Raw genomic sequence first — 21,742 nt, forward strand, 5'->3', positions numbered from 1 at the left:
ATTTCACTGATAGCAGAAACTCTTCAGGCTACTGTGCTGTTTCTACTTCAGAAGGAGAGAGCCCCAAGTTATTTAAACAATAGCTGAAAAAAACCCATTATGAAGTAAAATGACCTCTTTGCATGTAGCGCCTGACAAAGATTTAGTTTTTTGGGATTCCAGACCAGCTTTCAGGGCAACACTGGTTTTTCCCCATCCCTTAATCAGAAGTCAACATTGCTCCATAACTCTGCCATGAAGTCCCCCCCCGCATCATAATGTTCCATTCCTAACAAACGGCATCCTGTCTCCCAGGGACTTGTCATACTGCTGCACGCATCAGTAACGAGAGGCACCACAGATTCTCAACGAATGCACATCAACTGTCAGTGCAACATCACACTCCAGTGGCTCTCCTGCCTCCTCCCTCCCACCAAATGCTAAGAAGCTGAAGCTTTTATTTGTACTGTGGGTGTGAAGGAGAGACAATGGGCCAAATTCAGCCCTAGCTCAAGTGGACTTTGGCTGCTTAGATTACAGCTGCCTTGGATAAGGATGTTTAAGCTACTCATCCAATAAAGAGACACTGACAATTTTTATTTACCTTTTTTAATTTTAAGTAATCTCTTCACAAACCTCTCCTCCCCCTAAAAATAGGGAAGCAGAAGGCTCAAGCTAGGAGGGAAAGGATTGCCTTCAGACCTGTACTGTGGGGAGTGTTGCCATCAGCAGGAGTTCAGCAGTTTCACTTTCCTCTACCTCAATTTCTAGTCTCACAGCTCACTCAACCCAGGGTACAAATTGCCAGGATGCAAGCAGGGCTGCATGCTGGTAGAGCAGTGGTGTGAGTGGGAAGATGAAAACTTTGTGTGCTTGCTGTAGGAGGAATCATTCTCACTTCTATTTCTAAAGCAAGATCTCTTCTTCTTTGTTAGCAATGGCATTATGTGCTTTTCAAATCACTGCTTTGTGCTGCAATGGCAAAGAGGGCTTCTACCACTGCCCATCTGTATTTGCAGCCTTATCTCCCTCTGCCCCTGTTTCTTCTAGATTCCTGCTCACTCCTCCTTGATTTTTTTCTCTGCCTGGGTTTCTCCAAGACCTCACTTCTTCTAGATTCCCAAGAGAAACTCAGGTATCTCTGTATTGTGTCTGCACTCAGGATTGTCTGAATTGACATCACTGATGCTGTTTTATATGCCTCAATATGCTCATGAGTTTTCCAACAGTAAGAAGAAAGGCATTCCAAAAGAGTGAAGAAGCAAACCTGAAAAATATTAACATTCTTAGACTCAGCACGTAAGTTCCTCGATGTGAACTTTAACTGACACATGATATAAACCCCCCTGAGCAATAAAAGGTGTGGGCTACTAAAGAGGGAAAATCAAGTTTTCTGCCAGTGGGGCAGACCATGCGACAGTCTGTGCCATGGCAAGTGGGCCCCTGGCAGCAAATGGACAAAATTTCAGGGAAGAGAATGGGAGAAGCAATTCATGCAATGCAGCCACAGTGCATGCAAAGGAACTGTGGTTTGGTGTCTGATCTGCTAGCTGGATTACTCTCTTGACTCACTTTCCTAAATTTAAGCACAGCTCTGAAGAGAAGCTCACATCCATCCAGCAGATGTGGAGACCTGCTCAGTACCTATACAGACAAGATGCTGGCTGGATGAGGTATTTCCCATCTATTCCACTCTGGATAAAGGTTGCTGCTGCCATCGTGTTTATCCATTAAGGAAGAGCAAAGAGCAGCAGTGGTTTGTGTGAGCACACCTTTCTCCAGATCTTTTCTCATGATAATCATGCAACTTCACACACAACCAGTGTGCATAGGCACAGCCATGATGAGCCTGCACAAATACACCAGAGGATTTGCCTGATGAAAATCCACTGAACTCTCAGGGAGGTATTTCACCCATTTGAAGGCGTTTGGCCTCAGACCCCACTGCTGCCAAAAATAAGAACTACCAGGCTTTCCTGAAACCCTCCCATTGCTGCAGGACAAGAGCTGTAACATCCTAACAAGCGAGCTCACTGAAGAGATTAGTGCAAACTCCATGAACTGGACGGGGCTTTTTTAGTTGCTATGGTTGTTTTACAGGCAGTACAGAACAACTAGCATCTCTCTGAGCATATGCTGAATTCCTCAGGAACAGGAGAGCCACTCTGATTCCTACAGGCAAGGTGGATAGGGACCTGAATGCTCTGCTGTTCTATGGAAAAATAAATAAAATATCTCACTTATTTAAGGGTAAAGATAAAACAATAATATCTCAGTTCTGTGAATGTCTGAAACACACGTAACTACCCTCAGGCAAGAAATGACAAACAGGTAACATACATATGAATTTGTTTCACTTAGGACTTTTCAGCAATTACAATAATTAAAAACATCAGTCACATCTAAATTAGGAAGCGTTGGGGGAATAAGAAAAACCTTTTCTTCAGAAAAATGAAGTAATTCAGCTTTTAAAATTCTAGCATATTACTTGAAACTATAATGAGTCGAAGAACAAAAGAACACTAAAACTCAATATAAATCAACAGGGTCTTTAAAAATATCCATGATTCCATCAGCAGCAGAGTGGAGGTGTAGTTTCTTGCCTGAGCTGGTAAATCATCATGGAAATTCTGCTAGGCGATTGTAAACAATGACCCTTGAATCATTTTATGGGGTAAATTTCAGCCGTATCTTTACCCAAGATCCTGTTGTCTTTTTTTGTCTTTTTGTTTTTGTGCATAATACAAAGCCTACATAAGAAAGCTATTATGACAGCAAGAAACAAAAGGATAATGAGAAATTTTTTTAGTAATTCTTTTTTTTCCAAGAAGGCTTTAAGAAAGAGCACTTAATTGTCAGTCATCATTATCTACTGTTCTCTTAAAGCCTTTACATCATTTAGGCTAAATTCTGTCACTCTGGGACATGGGGGCTGAAATCTAATCTGTAACTCTGGTTGCCACTGCCTACTCAGTGTCTCACCAACTCCTAGAAGGAACAAAGTTCCTCCACAGGGACTTGTAAGGAGTACAGAAAACTATAATTATCAAAAAGTTACTATGTGCATCTCAGAACAATCCTGTAAGAGCCATGTGCCCAAAATGCAGGAGCATTGAGCAACCCCTTGCCCAGGGATCTTGGCCAACACAGTGAGCAGCAGGCACATGAGAAGGTGATGTGTTGGCCTCTTTTGGGGCACAGTAACCACAACAGTGTCTGGAAAAGTAAAAAGTGTCTGGGAGCTCATCAGGCCAGGCAATGGCTGGAACGGCCTTCTATGAGGCCCAAAAATAATACCAAGAATTACTAAACTGGGTACCAGTTATGACTTATCTAGGCACAGAATTAGTCATTCTCCAGAGGCTCACCTTTCTGCTGGGTTGGCTTTTTTGCCCCTCTCCTCTTCCTTCCTGATCACACACTAGCACCACACTACTCTGAGTGACACAACAAAACCTCAGGAGGTCCACAATATTACTCAGACAGGTGTCTTAAGTATCAGCATGAGCAGCCCGTCACTTTCTGTTCATAACTGTTTCTTTTAAACTCTGTATCTTTTACACTTTTATTATTGCTTCACAGAGTGGGTCAGGTTGGAAGGAACCACAGTGGGTCATTTGGTCCAACCTCTCTGCCCAAGCAGGGTCATTCTAGAGTACGTGGCACAGGATTGCATCCAGATGGTTCTGGACTATCTCCAGTGAAGGAGACTTCACAAACTTTCTGGGCAACCTGTTCCAGTGCTTGGCCACCTGCAGAAGTTTTGTCTCCTATTCGGGTGGAACTTCCTGTGCTTCAGTTTCTGCTCCCTGCCTCTTGTCCTATTGCTTGGCACCACCGAGCAGAGCCTGGCTCCATCCTCTGACACCCTCCCTTCAGATACTGATAGACATTGATGAGGTCCCCTCTAATTTTTTATTTTTGAAGCTGAACAGGCCCAGCTTCCTCAGCCTTTCCTCATAAGAGTTGCTTCAGCCTCCTAATCCTCTTCAAAGCCCTTCTCTGGACCGGCTCCAGGAGCTCCATGTCTCCCTTGTACTGAGGAGCACAGATGCAGCCTCACAAGGGCTAAGTAGAAGGGTCGAATCATTTCCCTAGACCTGCTGGCAATGCTCTCCCTAATGCATTCCAGGATACCACTGGCCTTATTGGCCTCCAGTTTTTCTTTTTATATACACTTTTTTAACTTTTACATACATTTACTTAAAATGTTTTCTAAAACCTCTGAGTTAATTTTATTTACAAAACCCTTGGCTGCTTTATTTACCATAGTTTATTAAAACTGAAATCAGTTTGAAAGCTGACTTGTTTTTCCTAATTATTTATGGCATTTTATTCAATTATTTAAATAATTTAGAAAATTAAAATAATATATTTGTTCTCTGCTTGCACTACTACTGATTGCCACTTTATTTGAATTGGCTTTGACCCGACATATTGGACCTACACAGGTAAAGAACTTAAATGTAGGTCTAAAGCTATTAACCATATTATTTTAATGGACTAAACCTAGCCGAAACAAAACTTTCTTTTCATCTGTTTCAACACAGTCAATACCTGCCACTACTATAAAAAGGTTCTTTGAGAAAAAATTTTGAGCAAATCACAACCAAGAAAATTACTGGCCTAATTTAATTACTGAGTAATTAGATCTGCTTCTTTCTCTGTGTGAATGTAGTCAATAACAACAGCACTATAATTACAATCAACTAAAAAATAAACAACATAACACTTAAGCAAAGTATCTCCTGCTTTGTCAAAATCACAGTACTCTACCAAGACAAGTTGTTATCAGCACAATTTCCCCAAACCAAATACTGTTCCATGGGTGCAGCTTCCCAGCAGCCAGCTTCAATGGTTATTAGGGATTTCATTTTCTCAAGGAGTATAGCTCTGGGACAGTTCACCATATGGTTTCACCTCATGGAGAGAACCGAGGATCTGAGTGATGTTATATAAAAAAAAATTAAAAAGATAGTGAGAGTTGCTGAGCAACACAGTATCTTTCCGGTTACAGTCACAAAATTTGCCTATCAAGGGATTCTGGTTTTGAGTTCTTTCAGTTTGAGGCTTAGTGTAGTTGTCTTTGCAGATATGAAACAGGCAGGCAGTCATCTTGGTCAGATCCAGATCCTGAACCAGCTGACATTTTTATGCCAAATGTAAGGAAAACAAAATTATCTTGTTTCTTCTAGTAATATATGTATACACGTTTGTGCATGCTTTTAAAATACCTAAAGCATATAGTAAAAGCCTTTAATTGCAGATGATCAAAATTCCATTACTTTTTAAAATAATTATCCAGACTATAACAAGTCCTAGGCTTGGGATCATCTGGTATGTGAAGAAACTTAGAACACATTACAAGACATGGAGCAAGTGAGCATATGTGACATTTTTACCATATTTGTTGGGAGAAAAATAACTGAAATATCCACAAAGGTTCTGTGCAGGGAAGTAAGGTGCAAGATTCTCCCACAGCTAAAACAAAAATGCCCCAAACAACAACGGCAGCAAATCCCTGAATTTACCACAGAAGGCACTTTATACTTTCAGCAGCCAGTTTCTGTGCTCTTGCCCCCTATTAAATGTTCCTGGAATCCTCAAGCTCAGGAGATTCTTGCTGCCAAGTCTACTACCCACTTGGCTGAATCAGACATGAATCACAAATCAAGACAAAGATCTCAATGGGTGGGAGGTGAAAGAGCAAGTTAAGTAGGAGAATGCTCCCCAAACATATATGAGTGAACCCTCACGCAAACCTTTATCACTGAGCTTCTGAGTGCAACACTTGATTCAGCTCCCAAGGTAGGCTAAGGCTCCTACAGCTACTCACTTTAGCCCCATTATTACCACATTTCACCCTCTCTTGGTCCTGGGCAGGAAACTGGTTCCTGAAGCACCAAACACTGATCCATGGAGGAGCCAGTGCTTCAGACTAGACAAAAAGCAGTTTGGGGCCAGAACGCTGCGTTGCGATGAGTGGGGTACGATCCTGGTCCAGAGTCCGGAGCTGCGAGCACCGGCTTTAGGCAGTCAGTCTGTGCCCTGACAGGCAACTGCATCATTCTTCACACTGAGATCTACGCCAAACAATGCAAACTGATAATCTGGCCAAATCACAGCAAGTGGCCTTCTGCCAGGGAAGCTGTGTTACTTCAAATGCTGTCAGCTGTTGCTCAAGGAATAGTGTAACCACATCCCTGGTCAAGGATATCCCTGAGTCCTCTCCACCTACTGGATGCCTTTGCAGCCCTGCACCTAAGTTCCCAAGGGAACTTAACACTCCCTGCTTTGTCACACAGTTGATCTTCCCATGATGTAGGAGTGCCAGCTGGAGCTGTAAGACTGATAATCAACAGCAAGGGAGAACATGCACTCCTAAAGAGCAGCAGTTTGCATGCTACACAAGCAACCTCCTGATCGGCACCTCTCATCCGATTGCCAGGCAAACCGTGAACACACCTTCAACTCTCCCTCCCTCTCTTTCACCCTAGAGCCTCCAGCCTTAGAGAAGAAACAGTGCTTAGCCTGTTCTTAGCCCTTGATGCTTCTGGCTTTGCACTCAGCCATGGGTGAGGGCCACAGCTGCTCAACCAGCATTTGGCAGGTGGATCCTCTGACTGCAGGGTTTCCATTTCCTGTTTGTGCTGCACTCAGGATGGGCTGGGCTAAATCTTCAGAGTCATGAGAAACACTCAATGCAATAAGCAGAAACAACACTGCAAGTCAGAAGCCTCAGGTTCCTGTGTTTTCTCCCCCGTGGTGCCTTACCATGCAGTGAGATGCACACATAATTTGGTTTTGCTACTCTTTAGGATACGTTGTAAGCCTGCTGGGTGTTCATTATGTCTTGACTAAAGGAAGAAGTGAAGGTAAGAGAAATGGATGGTCAGTATCAGACTCAATTACTAGGAGCACAAAATCCCATGTCCCACTCCATAGCTGGATTCTACTTGTACAGTCCAGGAGCAGATCCCTTCTAAATCAGAGGAAAATTAACTACAAAGAAGCAAAAGCCTTGTTTGCCCTCCTGCAAAGAACACCGAGAGCCACAATCTGCTGACTATTCTGCAGGGATCTATGTTGGCATTTTGTTTCCAGTTATTACCAGTTGAAATTTCTGCAACCTCTACATTATTCCCAGGCCAAAAGACAAAATAATAAAGTTAGATGGCTTCAAAGGTGCCTTGTCACAAGGGTTTCCTTCATTTATCTCACAGATATGCTCTAAAAGCTGATGTTGTTGATTGAAAGACAGATTTTAATTCAACAAGAATAAATGTTTTCTGTTCGAAGGGATACTAAACTGTCTGTCTTCCATAGCAGGCAATAAATATGGCCACTATCCCTATTTTCACAGCTTGTGGTCTGCTCTGAGAGACGCTGGGTCTCTAACAGGATGGAGCTCTGCCACCTGTCCCTACTGAGCACAGGAAAGCTGAATCGATGACATTCTGCTCCTACCAGGGCTCTGCCAGAACATCAGTCTTGCTGGAAACTGAAATGTTACTATCCAAGAAGTAAATGGAAAGTTTCTCACTATAAGAAAGTTGACTCAGAGCCCAAACATTCAAGATTTATTCAGGCTGTCCATCACCCAGAACAGATATGTGGTAAATCAAACATCACTTTAGCAGATGGTGTGGCAGAAGGAAAGAAATCTTTCTTAACCTCCAAAACAACTGCAGTTTAAATATTCAGAAACAGTCTAGCAATTCGACAGTTCTCTGCCTGTCTTCCACATCTCAAGGGTCACTGACTGACATCTCCAGTCATGAGAAGGGGACATCTAGAAAGACAACACTCTTTACGTGATAAAATCAGCCCAACATCCTATCAGGTAGGACACAGAACTATCAGTTCCAAACAGGATGAATATCTGGGAATACTTAAAACCCAACAGATCCACATTTCTCTGTGCACAGACCAATAAACAGTTTTAGCCTAAAACATAATCACAAGGCGCAAACTTGTCATTTGTGAACTGTGCATGACCTCAAATCCAAACGTACTAGAAGTGCCAATCAGTTTAAATCAGGTGTGGTTTCTGTGTAACATCAAGGGAGACTGTGTTCTGGCAAGAAGCCAGGAAATAACTTCAATAAGCTAATCTCCCCTGAGTGAACTTGGGAAGGAAGCTGAGCATGTGCTTCATCTCATTTGCAATGGTGGTGCAGTCTGTTACCTGGAGACACAGCTCTATCCTGCCTGCCCAGCAGCTCAGGGCTAGGCACACCACCACTTCAACATCCCACGGACTCAAGAGGCCACAGCAGAACCTCCAGTCTGAACAGACAAAGAGAAATAAAATTTTAACGCTTATCCTTTCTTACACTTTCCTATTTCCAGAAACCACTACCATCCAACAGGAACTGCAAAACTGTTTTCTACTAGTTGGTCAAAGATCCCGCCCTCTCTTTCTATCCCCAGCAGTTTGGGTTAGTGGACACCTGTTGAAAGCTGACCCTGCTTTCAGCACATCCTCATGTAACAGTCTCAGAAACTGCATCCCACACAACTTTGAGATTCTGCCTGAAAGAAATGTAACAGTAGAAGACTATTGTACTGTAAATAATTTTTTCTATAGGAAAGGACAGGAAGCACAAGGACAGAATTAAGGTTCCTGCATGTATACATCCACATAAATATAGAGAGGTTACTGATAGATATTGATTTTCAAAACGTTTTTACCTAACTTTTCTTTCCTACCAAGATAATTCAGCTTCTAACATCCTAAACTGTCAGATACTCGCTTGCAAAAGATCTCAGCAAATTTCACTGCTTAAATATGGAATCTAGGTCCAGATATGTGCCCTTTCTCTGCTCCAGTTTCTACAACTGCAGGTTATAACAACTCTACCTCAGAGCGCTGTTGAATAATTTCAGTAATTAGTGCTTGTAAACTAAATTAGAGGCACTCAAATAAGACAGGCAAGTACTCAAATAAGCAACAATCCAGTGTTAAGTGAAAAGGATTATGACAGTCTAAAAATATGTCATGTAAAAAACAGACCACACGTATACTAGTAGCACTTTGCCAAATGCTCTTCCATCTATCATAAGACAAAGTCCAGTACTCCACCTCTCCTGCCTTGTCTCCTCTGAACTGCCTCTTCCAATATCCTCTAAGGAAGCATAAGGAGTTACTGCCTCACCTGCAGTGCACTGCACTGTTCAAACAGGGCCCACCCCTGGCAATGGAATGCAAGTGTCAACATGCAACAGGCACTGCTACTGAGCAGGGTGTGGTGTTTACCTAGGGGAAAGCCACATCCTTCAACCACTTTAATAACTCCAAGCTTCAACACAGTATAACTCTGAGATTATTCCAAACCTCTCTGTTGAAAGGATTTTCAAACAAACAAACAAACAAACAAACAAAAACCAGCCCCAACCAAACAAAATCCACACTCCTATTAATGGAATGTGGCAATGATTAAGAAGCCTGTAACTCTATGGAAATTAGGACTCTTCACCTTATCCCATTGGAGCAAGAGGCTTACAAGGTTTGTTTTTGACGCAAACCTAAGATTAGAGAAACTCTTCCTTCCCCAAGTCAGCCCTAAGAACTATGTAAGGAATACAGAGAAAAGATGACTTCCCCCTTGAGCAAAGCTACAGGATCAAAAGACAATTTCTGTTAACAGAACAACATAAGAGAAGTGAGTTGAATTCCTCCTCTGTATCAGTAGCAGCTAGCCCCAGAGACAAGGGGTTATTTAAGATTTTAATTTCCATAATGTAGCCTTAAGAAAGAGAATCAAATTCAAACCTTACATAAGCACGAGTGACTCAACTAAAGACTGAAACTGAAACAAGGCATCTGTCTTCCTGAAGAGCTGTGGGTGTTTGAACAATAGCAAATGTGTTTTATAGAGCATGCTTCCTCTGCCCGGAAGGTAAATGTGTGTTCACCATCAGGATACTGGAGATCCCACCTTTGAAGAAGCATAAACATCAATTGCCAATTATTAAGATGCAAACTCACCTAAAAATAAAGTAAAATAAAAAGATTGTCGTTTATAAGGACAATTTATTTACCAAAATTATTATCTCATGGTAAAAGAGATTTAAAAACCCCCATAAAACTTCAAAGAACTTCATACTGTTGGCTCCTAGCAACAGAACTGCAAGCCACACTCCCGTATCTTGCACAACCACCTACACCAGCCTCCTGATATATGGACCAAGCAGCAGCTTCTGTGCCACATTGGACACGGGTAGCAAAACCCAAGAGCAAACAATATCAATTTACCAGGGCTCAACAAAGAGAAGACAGACATTTGAAATGTCATCTGCAGATGGGCGATGACCTACGCTGGACATAGGGGAACAGGCCACGCAGAGAAGTTACTTCACAAGACAAGACTGATTTTGCAGCCCATCTACTCTTTTTCTTGAAGAATGCAATGTAAAAAGAATATTGTGATTTGGCTACATTCATCCTATAGTCCCAGACAGGATTGTTTTCTGCAAAATCAGAGGACTGAAAAGGCAGACTAGCAGCAAGACACAGAACTATAGCAATGGAAGTGGGCATATTTCTAGAGATGATGTGGAAAATCCCAATGGATAAATAGGGACAGAGGACAGATGATTAACTATCTGTCACTCCGGTTTTAATATGAGTTGGAATGAGAAATCATAATCAGGGCATTAGCCAGTCCTATTACTGGAAAAAGACTTGGAGACTGTTGGCATAGTGATTAACTATCACTGGACTGTTACAGAGCTCAGGACTTGCTCCCTTTCTTGGCGTCTTTGCTGAAAGCAAGTAATTTTCTATGGTCTTGCTATCAATTTTGGGAAAACAACTCATGAAACTCTTATAGGGGCCTGATTAGTGCCCAAACTCAAGCACCTGAGAGTCACTTAAAATCCTTTTATAGGTTTTTCAACAGAATGGCAGGATCTGTCCTGAAATGAGTACCTCAGGATTTAATTGCTTACTCTTTCTGGGTTAGTACAAAGAAGGCAAAAAAGTTCCTTATTTAAATGCCACAGAGCACGACAATACAAACTATATCAAATTATCAGCTCAAAATTCTGATACTCAGCATTTTGCACTATGAAAAGTGAGAGCTGAAGCATAGGAAGGTTTCTTAGTTTCTTCAGATTATATTTTCCTCTGAACAAAGCTGACCCTTTGTGGGGTCAGCAACACCGTCCCTACAGACCATACATGGGCGGCAAAGGAGGGAGCCCACACCAAGCAGAGCTTAACATTATTAGAATATTCAGGTCAAGTGCACTTAGCCAACAACCCACTCAAACCCCACACAAGATAACAGCTGATCTGCATGCAAAAACACTGTTCACACAGATCTTTATCCTTTCTGCTGCATCACATAAGCAGAATGATGGAGAAGAGTACAAAGGCCATACAGACTTTTCTAGCTCTGCCTCTTTCAGAGGACCAGGGTCCCAAAACCCAGATTTCCTCCACAATCAGCAAAGCACCAATGCACAAGAATTCTTTATATGTGTTTCATTCTCTGGTGATTTGCTCTAAGTTAACCACCTCAAAAAAGAGCTAAAACTCTTTGGTTTGCTTCAGATTGAGCAATTCTAACAAAAACTTTAGCTGTTTCCAAGGCTAAAAAAAGATTCATATTGACCCCGCTACAAAATTTCTAGTGAATCCTCTGAAAAGCTTTTTAACCTTGAATTTTGAGGAAGGAACCTGAAATCTAGGAAGAGGAGTGTTTTCAAAGCAGGAGTAAGCAATGTGAGGAGAAGTCAACCTGACAAAGCCTGGCAAATTTTAAGAACCTCAAATTAACTGGCAGTAGACTCTCATTAGTATTTAATTACCTTCTGTGGAGACTGCTCGGCACAGCACAAACAAGGGATCAGTGTAGCTCAGCTGTGAGGGATGTGTTCAGCCATACACAAGAGGGGAGCTTGAGGAGGCCCAGCTGTGAACTAGGTTTTCCCCACACCTACCACAGTGCCTGAAGAGCCTCTCCAAGTGCAGCCCTGCTGTGAGTGCCTTCTCCAGCATGGGCACCTCACCTGGGCCAGGCAGCGCTGCCTCGGGAATGGGGGGAGGACGAAACATCACTGCCAGATGTCAGCACCTTCTGCTCCTGGAACACGTTCAGATCCAGAATTACATTTGAGCTGGAACTTTAATGATGCCTTAAACGCAAAACTGAGTACTCAGAAGTTGGAAATTTTCAGAATTGAAGTTTTCGGTACAAACTTAAAGACAACCATTACAGCACCAGTACACTGCTTCCCAAACGTTAGCGAATTTGTTTTCACAACCTGTTAAATGAAGGGTTTTATTCATATATTATAGGGAAAAATACCGAAGGAAAGATAGGTTAATGTGAAAAGTATAACTAATTTTGAAAGCTTAAACTGAGCTATCAACCTTTGCTTTTCCTAATACCCAGTGTTATACAATACTGTAGAATACTGTTGTAGAACAGCTCCCATTAACTTTGGCTGTATGCACAAATGTTCAGTGTTTCTGCTCGTAAGGCTCGCTCTCAAGTTAGTTAAAGGAGAATGAAAAAAATACAGTTATTGGCCATGGTGAAAGTCTCCATAAATAACATTCCCAGTTTCTTCCCAGGCAAAGAGGGACTGTGAAACTGTGAAAGGCAGCAGCTCTCCACATCAGCATTCAGCAGCATTAAATTGGGAAGTCAGCCTTTCCCTTCTGTGATCTGCTGCAGAGCTATCTGTGAATAAACAGAGGTTCTGCAATACATGACATCAGTCACTGTGGAACTGTAACTTATCCTTTGAGTTGACGGAAAATATAGAACTGTTGAAAGTCATGAATTCTGTGCATCAAGTGCTATGCCTACTTGTAATGAAAGACAGTAGAACATTAACATACCCACACTGCAGGCACGTGAGTTCTTTCATTACATATACTTTCAATGTTTGACTGATGATTTCTTAATATAGTTGTCACATGTTCTCCTGCTTTTTTTGAGAACGTATTTTCCTTGCATTTTAAAGCAATAATCTGCTTGCCTATTAAGTTTTGCTCTTCCCCTCGCATTTCCAGTAACCTTCCCAACCCCTGTCAGTCACTCCCCTTCTGTCTGATGGTACATAACCTGAAGCTGTTACAACCCTCTTACCCCCTGCATCTCCAAAGTTTTGCTCTTGAGTAGCCTGCATCAGAACCTTGCAGCTGCCCTTTGCAATACGTGTACCCATAAGACTGGTCACTTGAAAGCACATGACAGTACCACTACCTGTGCCACATGCTCAGATCTGTGCCAGATGCTTCAAAATCTTTGAAGATTTTCAGCAGAGGTGGTGATTTCAGAGCATTTGAAGTGGTTCCAGTAGTGGAAGGTCTTGACATATGGCAACAATGCTCCCTCCATTTCCAAAGTATGTGCTGCAGAGTGAGCCAGAGCTGGCTGGTTGGTGAGAGATGCCTTCTTGTATGGGAAAACCCAATTCACAGCTGCCTGGTGCACAGCTGAGCCTCCTCAAGCTCACCTCCTGTGCCTGGAGTGGGATGAAGACATCCCTCACAGCTGAGCTCCATCGATCTCTTGTGTGCCCACAACACACAGACTCTGACTAGCACCAGCACCTCAAAGGTGAGAAGTAGAAGCCTGCATTTGATTCAGCACTCCACCACAGGAAGCAAACGAAGTAGAGCACAGAAAATAGTGCTGTCTTGAGTGAACATCACTAGAAAGAACCGCTGCAGTGTTCTCAGCTATACGGAGCTGCTTGAAAAGAGCTGAGACACAAAGAAAGCTGTGTTCTCTGTAGCAGCTCAGAGTAGTGAATGCAGCTGTAACTAAGAGTGGATCACTTTATGTTGGGATGTGGCAGAGATCAGGAGACAAAATCAGTTATCTTGATAATGAATGATAATTTTCTACCATCACGGAAAACAAAGACCTTCCCTCCCCATGCAATGTTCAATGTAATTTATCAAGAGACATTATTCTTATCACATGAAAGTTGTACAAAGTACACATGAATTTGTATGAAGCAGTTTCTGCTGATACATCCCAAGTGAATTGTGCTATTCCCACTAACTAACTCATACAGTTCTGCAACATCCCAGCTTCCTGTAAATCCTCTGGATCAATCAGACACATTTCAGTACCAATGACACCCAGACCAAACAAGTTTCTATACATATTATTTATCACCTCTAACCACACCTCTGTTAGAATGCAACTCACATACAGATGAGGTCAGAAGGCTGAATAAGAGCGACAGACTGAAGCTGAATGTGAGTAAAATAAACATGATAATGGTGGGCTGAGGTAAACTGTTTAAAGTGTTTGCATCACTGCATCACCTTACTTGGATATTTCAGCCTGTAAATATGGAGTGCTCCTGGATTCTGGGTTAATGCCAAGCTCCCACAAAGCAGTGTCTGTGTTCTGCTTGCTATAGTCACCAACTGGCTTGGAGAGTCTGTCCCAAGCTCTATATCTGGATCATGTCAAGTCTATGATCACTGCTTCACATGAGTTGTCAATTTGTCTTTGGCTTGTAAAGGAACAGAAGATTTGCTAACAAGCAACAATAGCCAGGCCTGATGGGTTCAGGGTAGATTTCTACAGAATCTGTCTCACACCTACATGTTTCACAATGTAAAAGATTTCATCCCTTGCGAGAAGCTCATCACTCATCAGTACAAAAATCCACTCAAATGCTGGTTATAGGTTATCCCAGAAAGCATTCTCCAGTACTGACAGGAATTAACTAGCTAAGCATTGGAAATAATATACCAATACACCACCACTGGAAACACCACCACCACACTGTTCACCCAGTGCCAGGCTATTTGCTAGCCTGACACTGGGTGAACAGGTAGCCTCTTCCTGTTCCCTATGCTTTTATTCTCAAGGAGTTGATGAACACAAACACCTGCTCCCACTCCCCTCCTTTTTTTATTATGTTTTCCTCAGGTATGCTATGCTTTGGAGAGACAATGCTATCTTACCTAATTTGTGAGCTTTCGAGATGAAGCTCTGTTGGTAGAGAAGAGCACTTAAAAATTCCATTTAAACCTACGCTATGCAAGATCCAAATTAACATGGACTGACAAGGCAATTTTCTCTGCCTCGGCCCCCTTTCACTGCAAGAACTACCCTGACTGTGAAGGAAGAAGAGAGATAGACTTGACTGCTGCTGTACATAGGATCACCTTTTCCTTCCAAGATGTCTAAGGTTAACATTACTCTTTCTACCACCACATTTTACAGATAGTCACTACAAAATGCCATATGATGATCCTTAGTTTTTCTCAGCCACTGCTAAACAAAGCCCCTATTTACCATATAAATACAATGTGCATTCTCAGCTTCCAACATTAAATTGCATCACATTGTGAGCATTTAATCAAACCATTCCACTTTAACACATTCAATTTATAATAAACTTTAGATGTGTTGAGGTGATTTTTGAATATGTTAACTACCACACTAATTACATGTGGTAATCAAATAAACCAGTTTAAAAATAATAACAACTCTAATCAAACCAGTCTAACAGGGTAATAGTGTCAGAAGCCAAAAATATACAGACATGCAAAATCTCCAAACTATTGCTCCAACCACTACCCTCATTCCTTTTAAGACTGCCATGGGTTTTCACAAATAAATCTGAGTCAATGATAGCTTGAGAAAAATACACTTAGGTATGACCTCTTTAAATATGCATCATCCAGTGATGCTGAGTTGCTGTTACTTTTTTCTCGCCTTTCCAGTTGAAACAAGCATTATAATAAGGTTTGAATTATAAAAGTAGAGATACAGAGAAACTTCTACAATACACCCAACACAGCAGGTCCATAAGGAAACAGTTATCACAGAATTCTTTCAGCTTTAGACTGTATGCCCAAACAACATGTCCTTTAACATATGAAAAACGAAAACTATCAGAGCAAAATTGATTCAGTAGAGAAGAATCTTGCAACGTCTAAGTCACCATTTCAGATATATCCAGGATATAAACTCTTATCTGATCAGACATTTAATTGCCTTTCTCTCACCTGATTTGGGAACAGCTAAGTAATTTCCTTACAGACAAGAATCCATACTACTAATAAAAAGTCACCATTAGACCTGATACTGCTGATGGTTTGATATACTCCACCACTGCAATGTACAGCGGTGAAGAATTCATCCTCAAAGTGAGAGATGACTCCTAGTTCAGAGTTTTGTTCCAAGTATTGTGCAAACATGGAACATTACTGCTGTTTGCCTCAAATTTGTTCAGTATACAACGGGAAGATTTCAGTATTTGGATTGCCATTACAAATATGCGTGTTTTTAGGAGTATGAAATGTATTCCATCAAAAGCAGCTGCCTCATGAGCAGAACACTAGAGAAGCTTAGTTTCTACTTGACTGGCATTTACTGTCCTGCACCCTTATCAGAGTATCTACAGCTTGTCACTGTCTCCTATACACTTGTTCTAAAAGCCCTCCAAATTCCCTAACATCTCCACACCTCCTCATAACCTCCTCCCTTTCACCCCTGTTCCTCAACTAGCACCTTCCACATTCCCTAACCTCACCAGCCCACAGCAGTGTATGATCCCTCCCACACCTTCTCCAAATTTCCCTCAGGAGAGGAGACACTATCTGCGGCAGCTGGATTCAGCATGGAAGCACCTATGGACTAGCCAGTATGCACATGGCAATTTGCCAGTCAACAAGCAAAACACAAGACAGCTGTTTATCTCCTCTGGCACCTTCTCTCTCCCCAGAGAATAAAAAGTGTGCACTTATTTTGGTTTCCTCTCTTCCACCCAGTCTGACCTTTGTGAAACTTTAAAGAGCTCTTGAAGAAACTTTGAGATGTCTATGCCACTGCCAAATTTGGCTGAAACCTACTAAAGCAGTTGAAATTGAATTGATAGAGTGATTACACAAGCCTTCTTTCCTTTGGAGAGTAGGCTAAAATCCCATTAACAGTCTTACTTATGTCATCCCGTCATTCCTATTCTTCATTTAAAAATAACAATTACATTCTACTGCATTAGCTTATGTAACCCACCCCTGAGACAAAGTAGTTAAAACTTTCATCCTGTATTTATTAATTTATTTAGTTTGTTAGCTATTTGTGTGCCTTTCTATACACTTGTCCATTTTAAGGTACTTGATGTTATGAAAAATACAGTTAAGAAGATCAGTGAAACCAAACCAAATGCACTTCACTAATAAATATCCCCCAAAGTTTCTGGACTGGTATCACTGCAAGCAAGAACTGAACTGCTTTTTCTCTAGCAAACTGTCAGCTGTTCTCATGGTTACGGTTCTAGGGATTTGGAATGACAGGTCACAGCTATGAAAATGAGTGGATTTATTTGGCATATTTCTATCTAGTAAATAACATTCTCCTATAAAGAGGACAAGAGGCTGCTGTACATCATCATGGTATTTATTCTCTGTGAAAACCACTCTTTAAAGTCTCTGTCCCAACAAAGAAAGTGCTAACCAGACTTCGTATTTCTTAAAACTGCTCATTCACAGAATAAAGACAAAAATGCATAACTCTTGTATCCTCTCCATTACTATAAAGGCACCACTGGTATTTTCACTGCAAGATTCAGGTGTGTATATGCACCTTCCAGTGGCATGAAGCAAGGCTACAAAGGTATGCTTCCCACTTAAATGCAGAAACATTAGCTTTTGCCATAGGGCAAAATCTATTCTTTCAATTGGCTACTTAAAAAATAACCAATATTTCTTCTTTTAAGTTACTGCCAAGAGTTACAAAGCTCCAAATATGGCATTATGCAGTTTCCATTACCACAGCTTTGTACCACTGGTTTTCTCAAACCCCAACTTGCATAAAAAAGGACAGCATCAGAATATGCTTCTCTCACACTTCCATCCCTTCACTGCTGGAAGAGTCTTCCTTCAGGATAGCCAGGACAGCCCCACTTCAAAGCCTCTGCTAATTACTGCAAAATGGCATGAATAACTTATGCAGAGAAACTGGAACACCACCCACTGAGCTGCTCTCAGAGGTGGGCCTGCCCAGATGCTGAACTGTCCCAGCGGAGCCAGGCTGGGACTGCACTGTCACTGTCAGCCAGCAGCCTCAAGGTATTCACTGCCCCCAACACTCCAGGGACATGCCCACACACCGTGCTCAAGAAGAAACAAAAATTTAACATCATCATGATGTGTCAATCCATCCAACCCCAAACGCTCTGTGAAATACTTAACTGAATCACTCCTCCTCCTGCAAAGCTGTTTTCCAAGCGAACTACCAAGGAGAACTTTCCTCCAAGCAATATAGTCAGAGACAGCACTCCCAAGCATACCATCCTGGGATTTAAGGCCTGAGAACCCCAGGACAGCAAGCCTCGGACACAGAGGTTCCTGAGCTCCCCATCTCACACATAGTCCTGCACAGGTAGCTTGAGAGCCCACAGAATTTCAGACTCAGCTGGGTCTTGATCTCCAGGTCAACAGTACAGAGCCCTGGGAGGGCCTTCTTCATCTTAGGTCTCAAGTTCCTGGGTCTCCAGATGGAAGCCTTGAAGCTCTGATAACAGGAACATTATCAGAACTTCTACTCCCACAGTTGAAGACCTGGGCAAGTTTCCAAGGTCCCTGGTAGGCACTGGGGAGCCTGGTAGGCTTGACAACCCAGCAGTTCTCTAAGCACTGGACTGAGCATAATCATAAGGCGCCAGGCTCCAAATTAACTTCTAACATTTCCAGAGAAAAGTCTCAGGGAATTCCCCAATACAAGAGAAATTTTAAAATGTCAAAATTTCCCATGAATTAGGAAACAGAATTTTTGGCCCACCTCTGATTCGTTTCCTTCAGAAAAGTCTCTATGCTTTGTGCTCCACTCTTAGAACAAATCTTCACCTATTAAAATACACTGAAAACAATAAATATAAACAAAATGTTTCAAATTGCCTCTAAAGAAAATCTTCAAAATATAAAACCATTCCATAGGTTATCCTAAAATTTGTAGTTATTTTCACTTGCATGTGAGTGCCTTGAACCCAAAGCCTTCCACTCTAAAATAAACATTCATCCTGCCTCAAGATTTATGAGTTGAAAGGACACATCCCGTAAAGTTGAACCCCCAGAGGTTCAAAGCATAGACTCCAACTTTGGCACAGCATGAGGTCACTGTTTTGCTGAAGAAATGACTGGACAGCATTGTCCAGGACCAAAAGACATCAATCACAAGAACTGTCCTGGATGCCTCCAGGTATTGGTGAGCAAGCATTGCAGCCAGTTGAGATGAAGGGCAGTGCACCTGACCACAGCAGATTCCTGGGATTTGAGCTCTTGGTGGGTAATGCAGCAAGGAAGGGAGGGATGAACCATGTAAGCAGTCACTGACCAGGTGAGCCCATTTAATTTATTAGGTAGTGCCATGAAGTTCTGCTGGTTTAGAGCCCTAGATTCCAGTCCCTGCTCTGGTTTGACAACTTGCCATAGAAGGGATAATGAGATAAAGAAAATCAGCCAGAATGCAAGTTCCTGGGTGCAGTTTGCATCTTCCCCTACACTGCAGGTATGGAAACATAATTCAGCCTTTTAAAACATCATTTCACTTGAGTTGAGGGAATAATTACTTTACCAAGGAGGAATTAAACAGTCCTGCAGCTGCACTAAACTTTTTCAAAAACTGAATTGTTATAATACTATTGAAGTTCTCATTTTTCCACACACCTAAGTGAACAGGATGGTCTCCCAGAGTTTAAAACATTAATAATGTGGATATTTTTACTTTATCTATGAATCAGTGTTACAGATCTTCTTCTTTTAATATTTTCTTTCCCTGTAATTAAAAGGTGACTACAAAGACTTCCTAAAAGAAAGTAGTAGCACTCACATGATACATGCATGTCAGACTACAGGGAAGGATACAGCCCCAATCATTTAGGTCTCAATATTGCATTCAGTACCAATGACTTCAGAGAATCAGAAGCATAAGCTCTGACGTAGCACAGCTTCTCATCTGAAGAATCAGTTTTACTTCAGTCTATACTCACACACCAGATGCCACAATGCCATCTCAGAGTTCTCTTACTGCTGAAGCACCATCACTTAATTCTTACTGCACACATAACTGCCATAGCAGGGATAATGAGTTATTCCATGGCCTTTTATTATCTTTAATTTCTGTTCTCCTGCTCCTTTCACAAAATCGCATAGCATGTCTTTTAGAAAAGGAAGCAAAACAACAGTGATTTTTTTTTTTGTGCAAACCAGATTCTATCTCAGAATCAAAAGCACAAACTAAGACTTATTATTAGAGGTTTCTTTATACTCAAAATGACAAAATACAAACCCCTTTTTTTCCTCTTCCAAAATCAGGCCACAAGTTGATGCAAACAAAACCAATACTGTGCACAGCATTTTAGTTCCTGTACTATGTGTCCTCTAAAGTAGTAAACCCACAATTACCATGAGAAAAGTCCAGCTGGAGGTATCACCTACAAGTTGCATTACTTCTTCTTTATACCTTTTTTACCAAAGCATATGTTATGCTTGAAAACAATTCAGCACCAATGAGTTGGCACTAGAACAACAATTTAAGCAGCAGTGTCAATGAGGGTGGGAGGGGGAATTCACTAAAGCTACATTTTTCAGGTACAAAAGCCTGAAAAGCACGCTATATGGAGTCAGGGAAATATACATTGAAGACTATTAAAAAGCAACTAACTATATGCCTTTAAAAGTGCACTTCATGGATGAAAGCTGCCAAATTACAGAGGGGATTTACTGAGAAGAATGTGTTGCTGCCAGAATGGACAAAAGCATGCATTCTATCCATTCCAAGCTCCTCCCCATCTCCTGTCATGCTCACAGCAAGAAGTGGCTCAAAAATTGACAACCACAGACTCCAGGACTGAAAGAGACAAAAAATACCTGCTGGGAAATGCCTGGTAAAATTTTATTTTGAGCATCTGACACAGGAGACTGGAAAAAAGAAAAAAAACAACCCACTCATGATCAAAAAACATCTCCCCATATTCTTGGGACGTAAAGTACAACTCCACAGCAGAAAGAAACAGCGCACACCTGGCCGGGTTTTTGAGGAGCCCACGTGCAGAACCGCTTTTCCAACAGGCACAGCAGCCTGTGCACCGCAGCGCACTGCTGCCAGCCCAGGACAGGAGTTTCATGGAGCTTTCCTGGAGTTGGGTCACAGAAACCTCACTCCAAGCGGGAGCATCTGTTGGCCCCTGAGGAGCCCGGCAGGCGCCCAGCTGCCCGGCCAGGGGGCAGCGCGTCCCGGGCGAACCTCTCACCCCGCGCCCCTACCTGGCTGGTGTCCTCGCCGTGCTCCAAGTGCACGATGCCCTGGCTCCTACACTCCGTGTCGCTCAGCACGTCGTCCTCCGAGTCCTCCAGGAGGGACGAGGAGCCGGTGGAGGAGATCGAGGAGTTGGACAGCCGGCGGGACTGCAGGTGCAGCGAGCTGCCCGTCCTCAGCCCGCCGCCCTCCGGCCGCGGCTGCCGCGCCTGGGGGCTGCCCTGCGCCTCCTCGCTCTCCTCGGCGGTGACGGTGAGCCGAGGGATGACGGGCGGCAGAACCCCGTTCGGGGGTCGGCAGCCCCTCTTCGGCCGGTCGGGCAGCTGACGAGCGGCGGCGGCGGCGACGGCGGCGCAGCGAGCCTCGAAGAGGGAGCAGAGCTCCCCCACGGTCAGCCGCTTGGCCCGGCTCAGCTCCGGGCTGCTGTGCAGCCCCGCGCGGGGCTCCATGGCGGGGTCGGCGCCGGGCGCCTGCCGAGCAGCGCTCCAGGACCGGCGGCCGGAGGCGTGCAT

At 42.7% G+C, this 21,742-nt stretch overlaps 1 protein-coding gene across 1 annotated transcript in view; it reads right to left on the reverse strand.

The window, feature by feature from the left end:
• ITPKA (inositol-trisphosphate 3-kinase A) overlaps positions 1 to 21,742 on the reverse strand; it is a gene marked incomplete at both ends in the record, with an annotated part of 35,326 nt that extends 13,584 nt beyond the window's left edge. The window contains one exon of the mRNA XM_084207956.1: positions 21,239 to 21,742. Coding sequence (XP_084064082.1) covers positions 21,239 to 21,742 — 504 coding nt within the window. The remainder of the gene's footprint in view (positions 1 to 21,238) is intronic.

This window comes from Fringilla coelebs (genome assembly GCF_963513975.1).
Source record: "Fringilla coelebs genome assembly, chromosome: 6".
NCBI lineage: Eukaryota > Metazoa > Chordata > Aves > Passeriformes > Fringillidae > Fringilla > Fringilla coelebs.